Source organism: Impatiens glandulifera, chromosome 2 (genome assembly GCF_907164915.1).
Source record: "Impatiens glandulifera chromosome 2, dImpGla2.1, whole genome shotgun sequence".
In the NCBI taxonomy this organism is placed as follows: Eukaryota; Viridiplantae; Streptophyta; class Magnoliopsida; order Ericales; family Balsaminaceae; genus Impatiens; species Impatiens glandulifera.
In genome coordinates this window covers 61,859,115-61,869,499 of record NC_061863.1, presented here as the reverse complement: position 1 = coordinate 61,869,499, position 10,385 = coordinate 61,859,115, and the positions used below count along the sequence as shown (strand labels likewise).

Below are 10,385 nucleotides of genomic sequence, written 5' to 3'. Positions count from 1 at the left end.
ATCCATCTTGACGCATCCGAGTTGACGCATCCATCTTGACGCATCCATCTTGACGCATCCATCTTGACGCATCCATCTTGACGCATCCATCTTGACGCATCCATCTTGACGCATCCAACGTGACGCATCCTACCAAACAAACAATCTGCATTCAACGAATCAGTAAAGGAATCAGCGAATCAATGAGGAACAAACAAACACGAAACAAACAATAACGAAATAAACACAAAATATAGTGGAATGGCCGAATGAAATGTCAATTTGTTCGAAATCCTCAGCGCTGTGCAAACTCGTCTCCATTGGATGTTCTTCGAAGCTATAGGCCGTTGAATATGGTGCCATGGTCGACGGTGCCTCTTCGATTCGTTCTTCATCGCTGAGAAAGAAGAGAAAATCTTCTCCGCCACCATTAGGGTTTCACGGCGGAGAAGACGGGAAGAAAGGGGCTGGATGAGAGAGAAACTGAAACGAAAATGAAAAAAAATTAAGCCTTTATAGGGTTCGGGGTGCGTCACGCACCTGGAGGGTGCGTGACGCATGGGTAAAATGCTCATTAAAAAATTTGGGGGTCACCAGCGCTATAAAAATCTTGGGCCGCACCATCGACTATTTGGCCCTATTTTGGGGTCATTTCCTCAAATTTCCCAATAGATTACGCTTGAATTGTTTCCCGAGAAATGCTCAATCATCCGAAATATCTCTTTTCCCCGCCATGAACGCAATACCCTCCTCTATTCAGTATCTTCTTCATCCTCTTCAAACCAGCAGCGCATGTTCGCATCGAACTTCAGCATTTCCTCATCCCAATCAAACATCCCGAACTCTCGGATTAGGTTTCGTCTTCCTCAGACCATCGCCAACGTCAAGTCTTTTATTTCCGCCGCCATTACGAGCATTCAAGTTCCCGAGGTCAATTTTTCCGCCGGAGGCTCAGCTGTCCGATGGCGAAGATGAAGAAGAAGACGAAGACGATGACGAAGATTTTGAAACAGATGATGAAGCGGCGGATGAATATGAAGAAGTTGTTGGCGAGGCATCGGATGAAACTGAACGGAGTGGAGATGACGTTGACAGTTTGACAGAGGATGAAGACAGAGATTCTTCCGGTGGTAATTCTAGACTCAAGGAATTCAGATGGCAGAGAGTGGAGAGGATTCGGAATGAAGTGAAAGAGTATGGTGAAGAGATTATTGATGTCGAAGAGCTTGCTTCTGTTTACGACTTTCGCATCGACAAATTCCAGGTCCTTATGTCCTTTAAATTTTAACTTACATTAGTTGTATGATATCAGTATTTTTGCGTTTTTTTAGAAACCTCATATTACTTCTCTTGTTCTAGCGATTGGCTATTCAAGCTTTCCTAAGAGGTTCCTCTGTAGTAGTGTCTGCCCCTACAAGTGGTGGAAAAACGTTAATTGCTGAAGCTGCAGCTGTTGCTACCGTAGCAAGAGGAAAGAGAATATTTTATACTACTCCTCTTAAGGCATTATCAAATCAAAAGTTCCGCGAATTTCGGTACAATCTTCTATTTTTACGCTCTCTCTTGGATTGTCAAATGCTGACTGTAACACAATTGTCATCTGCTGAAGAAGAATCGTTTTATTTATGCTTTGTCGATCTATACTTTCTACAATTTAATGTTAGCCTCCCAAAAAATGGTCCGAGCAAAGGGTATAACTTGATTAGATAGAGGACACAATTAACTCTATTGACTTCTGTTGAAGGACCTTTTTTTTACTAATGATTCAGTGAAACATTTGGTGATAATGATGTCGGTCTTCTTACTGGAGACTCTGCTGTCAATAAAGATGCACAAATCCTTATCATGACTACTGAGATTCTCCGCAATATGTTATACCGGAGGCAAGTTTTTTCAGATTGTTTGTTTCTTATTTGTTCTGATAAAGATTTCATGCAATCAGTTTCAAGTTGTGCGAGTCCAACAGTATAAGCCAACAAATTATTCCATGTATGACGAAATTTATGCTTTAATTTGGTGAATAATGATTGTTTTGATTTCATATATTAATTGTGCAGTGTTGGCACCGTTTCATCTGATAGTGGACTTCTCCATGTTGATGTAATAGTTTTAGATGAAGTACATTATCTAAGTGACATATATCGGGGTACTGTGTGGGAAGAGATAGTGAGTGGTTCTTCTATTTCTACTCCCAATGTCAACCTCATAACGTAATGGTGAAACTACTTTGATACCATCCACTTTGTTTGCAGATTATTTATTGCCCAAAAGAGGTACAACTTATATGTTTATCCGCAACAGTTGCAAATCCAGATGAGTTGGCTGGTTGGATTGGTCAGGTAACACATGAAAATTATATAGTTTATTCATTGACGTGACATTCTATGTTAATCCACAATACATTAGTTACCATTTCATGGTGCACTGATGTAACTATAAAAGATAAGCCAGATGGACCGACCACTCCAATGCTGCCAATAATATTTCTATTCTGGAGTAGATATGAATGTGAAGATTTCCTTTTATATCCCTGAATTTTTTTTATATGCATAAAGTTGGCTTCTATATTTACTGTTATTATTCCCACCTCGGGTCGCTCAGATGCCCAAAGGCTTAGACTAAGGGGCTGACCACCCTAATGTCACATTTCGATTCCAATTAAAAGCCCCTGAATTCAAGTGGATGGTCATGGCGGTGGGTTGCTGTGCACCCTCCCCGGGATTAGTTGAGATGGGCACAAGCTAGTTCAGACATGCTGGTCATTAAATAATATACTATTGTGTTAAGAGTTCATATTGTACCAATATTTATTCTAAATCATTCTATTCCAAAGTGAGATTCATGTTCTTCAAACCTTAACTGTGTGCTTGGCATTTCGGTGATATAAATTTGAAGTTACAGCTTGCATATATGTTCAATTATCGGTTTCTTCTTACCTCATTTTTTACTTCTTATGTTGATTACCCAGATTCATGGTAGAACTGAGTTAGTCACATCGTCTGAGCGTCCTGTTCCATTGACTTGGCTTTTCTCTGCGAAAACATCACTGCTACCCCTTCTTAATGAGAAGGGAACAGCCATGAATAGGTAGTATCTGAATTCAAATATTTCGGGTTGGGTTATAATTTTCAAAATGGAAGTCTATAAATTTTAGGCTCAAGCACTTTGGTTCTTATCAATTGTCTTTTTTTAAAATTTTTTAAAGTTTGTGTTAATAGAGTTGTCGCAAAGACAACTGCCCAAACAATGTATATACCAAAGTATTGTACACATGATGTTCATTGAACAGTCTAACCATCAAGCCACATTTCTTTTCAATTGTCTTTCTATTCCTTAACACTGGTTATTTATACTAATTCCAAATTCTGTTTTAACAGGAAGCTGTCACTTAGTTATTTGCAACTTTATTCATCTGGGGCTCAGTCACACAGGGACGAGGGATCCAGAAAACGATTTCCAAGAAGACATGAGAATAACTACAGCAGTAACACAAATGGGGAATCCACTTCAACAAGAAATGATATGAATAACGTTCGCCGTTCACAAGTATGATAACTATACATTACCCACATTTCGTTGTTGAGCATTTATCACTGTGAGGAGAGTGATATACTGAATTCCTGCAGTATCTTAAGAATCTTCCAAAGATATGAGCTAACTTCCAGTAAGCTACCAATCTTTCAGGTTCCTCAAGTTGTTGATACACTGTGGCAGCTTCATGATAGAAATATGTTGCCTGCTATTTGGTTCATCTTCAGCAGGAAGGGCTGTGATGCGGCTGTCCAGTATCTCGAACATTGCAAACTCCTTGATGATTGTGAGATGAGTGAGGTTCAACTGGCCTTGAAGCGATTCCGCATTAAATATCCTGACGCTGTCAGGGAAACTTCGGTTAAAGGACTTCTTAGAGGGGCCGCTGCACATCATGCTGGCTGCTTACCACTATGGAAATCATTTATAGAAGAGCTGTTTCAAAGAGGACTTATTAAGGTAGTCTTTGCTACAGAAACACTTGCTGCTGGCATAAACATGCCTGCTAGGACAGCTGTTATTTCATCCCTTAGTAAAAGGGGTGAAAGTGGACGAATTCGACTCACTTCAAATGAATTACTTCAAATGTCTGGCCGGGCAGGTAGAAGAGGTATTGATGAAAGTGGTAATGTAGTCATTATCCAGACCCCCTTTGAGGGGGCTGAAGAATGCTGCAAGCTCCTCTTCGCTGGACTTGATCCTCTTGTCTCACAGTTCACTGCTTCTTATGGAATGGTCCTTAATCTTCTTGCGGTGTGTATTATAATCTATTATTTGCTCTCTCACTTAGTTATTAGTCTGGGATGACTAGTTATTGCTTGGTTTGCAGGGATCTAAAGTTACTCACAGACCAAAAGAGTCGGATGGTGTTCAAGATTCCAAAGCAGGACGAACTTTGGAGGAAGCAAGGAAACTAGTAGAGCAAAGCTTTGGAAATTATGTTGGTAGCAATGTGATGGTTGCTGCAAAAGAGGAACTTTCAAAATTGCAGAAGGAGATAGAAATGCTTACTTCTGAAATTAGTGATGAGGCCATAGATCGTAAGAGTAGAAAGATTTTGTCAGGGAGAGCTTATAAGGAGATTGCTGATTTACAGGAGGAACTAAAAGTAAGTCTGATTGATCAAGTCTTTGCTTTTTATTTGAATTGATGGCTAGTACCGATACTTAATGACTTGAGCATAATGTGAGTAGGAATTACATTTGGTTTGTTGTATCTTCGGTTCTCCCATTGACTGCTAATTTAGATCTTACTAAATTGTTACCTTGTAGAAAGTTTCTTCTGATTGCCTTATACTCAAAAGATTGATTTCCTGTCACCAAGCTAATTTACATGTGCTTATACCACTGTTCTATCTGTTTTATCATGTATCATATTGAGATAAGTTCCTCTTCCATCTCAGGCAGAGAAGCTCTTGCGGTCACAGTTGCGGGCAAAACTGGAAATGGAGAGAATATGTGCTCTAAAACCTGTACTGGAAGGTTTTAAAGAAGATGGTCACCTGCCATTTATTTCAATGCAATATAATGATGGTGAAGGAGTTCAACAGTTGATACCAGCTGTTTATCTTGGGAAGATTGATAGTCTTGATGGTTCGAAGGTCAAGGATATGGTAAGTGCTTTCTGTGAACTTAAGATAACAAAGCTGTTTGAGTATATTTTCACAACAGGAAAGGTATTTGTGGATTTTGCTAGGAACATGGCATGACTACCTATTAATTGGGTTTTCATGTCTTTGAAAAATCTTTCTGGTAGAAGAATGTAAAGTTGTGTTTCTTATCAGTAGAAGAGTAATATTTGGTGAATACTAGACCGAGGGTATTATTCATCTGATAGGCTCTTTTCCTTCTGTCAAGGTTATATCTTCTTTTCACTCTAGGGGAGTTTGCCTCTAGTTGTCTGTGTGGGAACTGTTTACTAAATACATAAAAAAAATTATTATATTCATTCTTCATGGTTGAGGTAGAACTTATATTTATTTTATATTGCTTCAGGTTGCTTCCAATGATTTGTTCAGCATTGATACAGTTGGAGCAGCATCTGCTTATAGCAATAATATCATTGCACCGTCATATCATGTGGCTCTGGGTTCAGACAATTCTTGGTATCTTTTTACAGAGAATTGGATTAAAACAGTATATAAAGCAGGTTTTCCAAATGTAGCATTGGCTCATGGAGATGCTCTACCACGGGACATTATGGCAAGGTTACTTGATAAGGAGCCAATTCAGTGGCAAAAAGTTGCCGAATCTGGACTAGGTGGCCTGTGGTGCATGGATGGATCACTAGAGACCTGGTCTTGGAGTTTAAATGTTCCTGTTCTGAGCTCTCTCTCTGAAGATGATGAAGTAAGATACAGTTACATGAAACAAAGAAGCTACAACTGTTTCTTTTGCTGCTTCACCCTTCTTCTTCTTTTAGTTTAAAGAAGGTTAACTTTTATGAATTAAAAATTGTGAACACGAAGAGTATTCACTTTTTGGAAGTCAAGGATCAAACCGAAAGGAAAACAAAAATATTAGATTTGATCATCTCGAATACGTCCTATCCTGTGCAAATTCCTCCTTTCTTGATTGAGATGAAAGTGTGGAGGAAGAAACTGCTTTCACCCTATATTCATTGCCAAAGTGAATATTTAAGTTTATTGTGTCTCAATGAGGATAATTTTTCATTTAGTTGTCTAGACAGATGTTGGAGCATATAAACTCAGTCTTCATGACGCAATGCAGTTTTGTTTTAAAAGGGCTTGTATGTTTGTAGACGACATTTTCACAAGGTGCACATATTTATGCATCTAAACATGGTTGCGATTTGTACAAAATCTGATCATGGCTCACACCGTTTTGATTTAAGAATGGACATCTTACAAACTTGTCTACGTACCATTTTTATTCATTTTTAGGCTTGACCTTTTTGGGTAATTTGACAGGTTTGTCTATATGCTTTAACAGACCTCTGTAAATGCTCATAAGCACTTCAAAATTTGTGGGAAAGAAAAAGGTAATGATTGTGTTTCTACTTCTCTTGCTAGGTGGTACAGTTTTCAGAAGCATACCTGTCTGCTGTTGAATGTTATAAAGATCAAAGGAGGAAGGTGTCACGCTTGAAGAAAAGGATCGTTCGCACGGAAGGCTTCAAGGAGTATAGAAAGATTTTAGACATGACTAAGTTCACAGAGGAAAAGATTGAACGCTTGAAGGCTAGATCAAGTCGCTTGCTTAACAGGATAGAGCAAATCGAGCCTTCTGGATGGAGGGAATTCATGCAGGTAAGTGCACCATAGTTATTATTATATAAGAACGTATTGGTGAAAGATTCACTCAAGTGAGTTATTGCATCTTCCATGTTTCTTTAGCTTTGCTTGTTTGTCAAAGTCCTAAATTGCATGCTTACAATGTTTCCAGATTCCTGTATTTTAACATAATGAGCTTCTTTATTTTTTTTACTTTTTTAAAATCATGAAGGCTCGAACCCAAGCCTTCACATAATGAACATCTTTTTATGGTGGAAATATTCTTACATCCTATGTACTGCTGTGACCTTTTTGTTTTATTTTGGGATCAGAATAGATTCTCTTATAACCATATCAGCAATCATTGTAATTATATGTGTTCACAGGGAATTTGGGTGGTAAATTTGAGGCACTTAGCGAAAAATGTATTTTGTTCACTTATATGACTTTAGTCCAATATTCTAAAACACTATGGCAGATTATTGTGACAGATGAGATCCATATGTTTAGCACCCACCATATTCCAAATATTTATTGTTTAAATGAGATTGTTTGAGTAGCATATCCTTGAGGTGGTCTTGGATGTATGTCTTAGTGGTTCTTTTCATATAGAAGTTTTGTGAGGTGATCTCTTAGTTCATATCTGCCTAATGTTTTGTCTTTAATGATTCAAAATTGTTTTGTAGGTCAGCAATGTCATCCATGAAGCCAGAGCACTGGATATAAATATGCACATGATATTTCCTCTTGGTGAAACAGCTTCTGCAATTCGAGGAGAAAATGAACTCTGGCTTGCAATGGTCCTACGGAATAAAATCTTGTTAAGTCTAAAGCCTGCACAGTTTGCTGCCGTTTGTGGCAGTTTAGTTTCGGAAGGGATTAAACTTCGTCCATGGAAAAATAACAGGTATAGTTTTATTTTCAGGATCATGTTCATGATGATTTTTCTTGCCTGTGAGGAGTTAACACCATCTTTATAACTGTTCAATGTACGGTAGGATTACACACCGATGACCTCATGCAAATTAAGAAACCATTTGTGAAATCTCGCATTAACGACTTTTTTTAATTACTCCCTCCCACCAATAAAACAAAAAGAAAACTGTGAAACTTGTTTTCCATATTCCAAGCAATGTCTAGTATGGAATGAATAACTGCAAGATGCACATACTCAGTTTCTATGTGGAGCTAAGGTGACAACTGGGAAGCTACTTTTTCTAATTTTCCCATGCAAGATACATATACCTGGCCTTGTTTGGCGTGGGTTATTTGGGATTAATTTCAGATAATCCACTGACCAATCAACAATTGACTCGTAAATCACATCAATAGAAATACCCTCTTATGAGTTTTTAGAGAGAGAATTGGTGAGGGTTAAACACCTCTGATTTTTTTTGTAATGATAATGAAATATGCTAGTATATTTAATTATTTATACACTAAATATTAATGGGTAGTTACCCCTATTAGGTAGTTACCACTACTAGGTAGGAAGTTACAACATATATTTATAATACCCCTAATGTTTTTTTATCTGATTTTCTATAATCTACATCAAACAAGGTTATTTGAAAAAAACACTTATAGTATCTCATATATCCCCAAATCAAACAAAGCCCTATAGTTTCTTGGAGATTAATGGGCAGAAGTCTTATAGTATCTTTTATCTATAGCTTTATATATGAACCTTCAAGTGCCGTGATGCAAGTAATCAATTCTTTGGAAGAACAAAGAAGCTCCTTGCTGAAACTTCAGGAGAAGCATGGTGTAAAGGTGCACTTTTTCTATAAAGATTTGTTTTTTCTATTGCATTAGATTATGTTTGATGAATCACCATGACCATGTTTGCTATATGCAGATATCTTGTTGCTTGGATGGCCAGTTTTCAGGTATGGTTGAAGCCTGGACTTCTGGATTAACATGGAAAGAAATAATGATGGACTGCGCCATGGATGAAGGAGATGTAGCTAGGCTATTGAGAAGAACAATTGATTTATTAGCTCAGGTACAATGGGATTGTTTTATTTGTTGGTTACATAATCCATTCCAACCTTCCACTTAACATGGGTGTAAATCTATGTGTAAAGCCTATATATATATGAGAAGAAAATTAAGGGCTTGTTTGATGTAGTTCTTTTTTAAAATAGTCCAATTTTTTAGGGAAAAATAAATTTATTTGATGAAAAGTAGATTATTAGGTTAAATGACTAAAATATTCTTTGTAGTTAATTTTTAATATGTTATAAAATTAAAGTAAGGATATTTTAGTTGTTGATTCTCTTACTGATGGGATAAGGGGTTATTTTGATTAATCATGAATAACCTTTCATTAAACAAGGCCCGAGTGTTTAACTTTCTCTCTATGTAGGTACCTAAATTACCTGATATTGACCCATTGCTGCAAAGCCTTGCAGCAAGTGCCTCAAATGTCATGGAGCGTCCACCAATTAGTGAGCTAACTGGTTAGCCACAAGCGAAAAGACCTCTAACTCGATTCTATCTACCAACATCATATTTGAAGGGTATGCACAGCTGGAAGAAGGAAAGGTAATATGATATGATATACTAAAGATTTTATGCTATGATTAAAAAATATATTATGCTATGCATGAAGAAACAATATTCTTAAAATGGCCATCTATGTTCTGAAAAGAAGACTGCTTATTCAGATCTAGTTTCATCTTACGAGGGGAATACAAAGCTTAATTATGTACCACCCAAAGTAGTTCTAGTGGTAAAGAATCTTAACTAAGAATACCTTAAATAAAGTGGGGGTCATGGCAGTAGTATGTTGTGCAATTTCCTCCATTGAAAAACCCTAGTCTGAAAAACAATGCTTAACTATGATTATATATGGTCAAAAGTTTTGGCACTGAAAAATGGAGATAGATGTCATTGACGCCAAGGCATGATAAACTATTTTTTTTTACTTTGGATTTCAATTAAAGTAGTAAAGACTTGTAATAGTACCTACTAAAATGTGCTGCACCATAGGTTCTCCACTATAAATATACTTTGGAATCAAACTACTCTAGGATGCATGATGTTGAATGATAATATTGTTATGTTGCAGATGGTAGCTTCTAGTGAATTTGTTGGATAAATTGCAGCAGGATGGAGTTGAGTTTGAAGCATTTAAGTTATAAGGTAATTCTTTTACTTAATAGTAAAAGGAAACCGAGTATACTAGTATGGGCATAAAAAAAGAACTTTACTAGACCTTTTTTAGGCTGTTCAGCGGTAGCCTAAATAAATGGAAAGAAACTGTTATTTGTTTAAGATAATAGTACTAGTAGTGTTGCTTGATAGAAAAAAAAAATATGTAACAGTCGTGCACAAACAAAAGTATGGATCCCACTTAAGACAAACAGACTAGACTTGGACCATTTTGAACCTAGAAACTCATTTGTAAACTAAGCGTTGCCTCAAACATTAATTCCAACCCAAAAATTCATTTTCAAAACTAAAAAAATATTTTAACACTAATTTTTTAACATTTTCAATTACTACCTATATCTTTATTACTTAACAAATTAAACCCCAATATTTTTTTAAATCACACTCAATAAAGAAAACTATGATAAAATTAATTATAGATAAGTAATTTATAAAAAAATAAATGCAAATTACAATACACAAACAA

The 10,385-nt window shown here is 36.7% G+C and overlaps 1 protein-coding gene across 1 annotated transcript; it reads left to right on the top strand.

Annotated features, from left to right (window-relative positions):
- The first annotated feature begins 668 nt into the window (after positions 1–668).
- LOC124928221 (DExH-box ATP-dependent RNA helicase DExH15 chloroplastic) lies at positions 669–10,026 on the top strand. The gene is made up of 17 exons (XM_047468754.1): positions 669–1,243; positions 1,339–1,514; positions 1,749–1,862; positions 2,037–2,145; positions 2,232–2,318; positions 2,948–3,066; positions 3,357–3,525; positions 3,664–4,263; positions 4,340–4,618; positions 4,913–5,122; positions 5,505–5,858; positions 6,542–6,778; positions 7,429–7,649; positions 8,416–8,515; positions 8,601–8,747; positions 9,111–9,289; positions 9,816–10,026. The coding sequence occupies exons 1-16, from the start codon at positions 713–715 to the stop codon at positions 9,207–9,209; spliced, it is 3,552 nt and encodes a 1,183-aa protein (XP_047324710.1). The 5' UTR covers positions 669–712; the 3' UTR covers positions 9,210–9,289; positions 9,816–10,026.
- Positions 10,027–10,385: the final 359 nt, after the last annotated feature.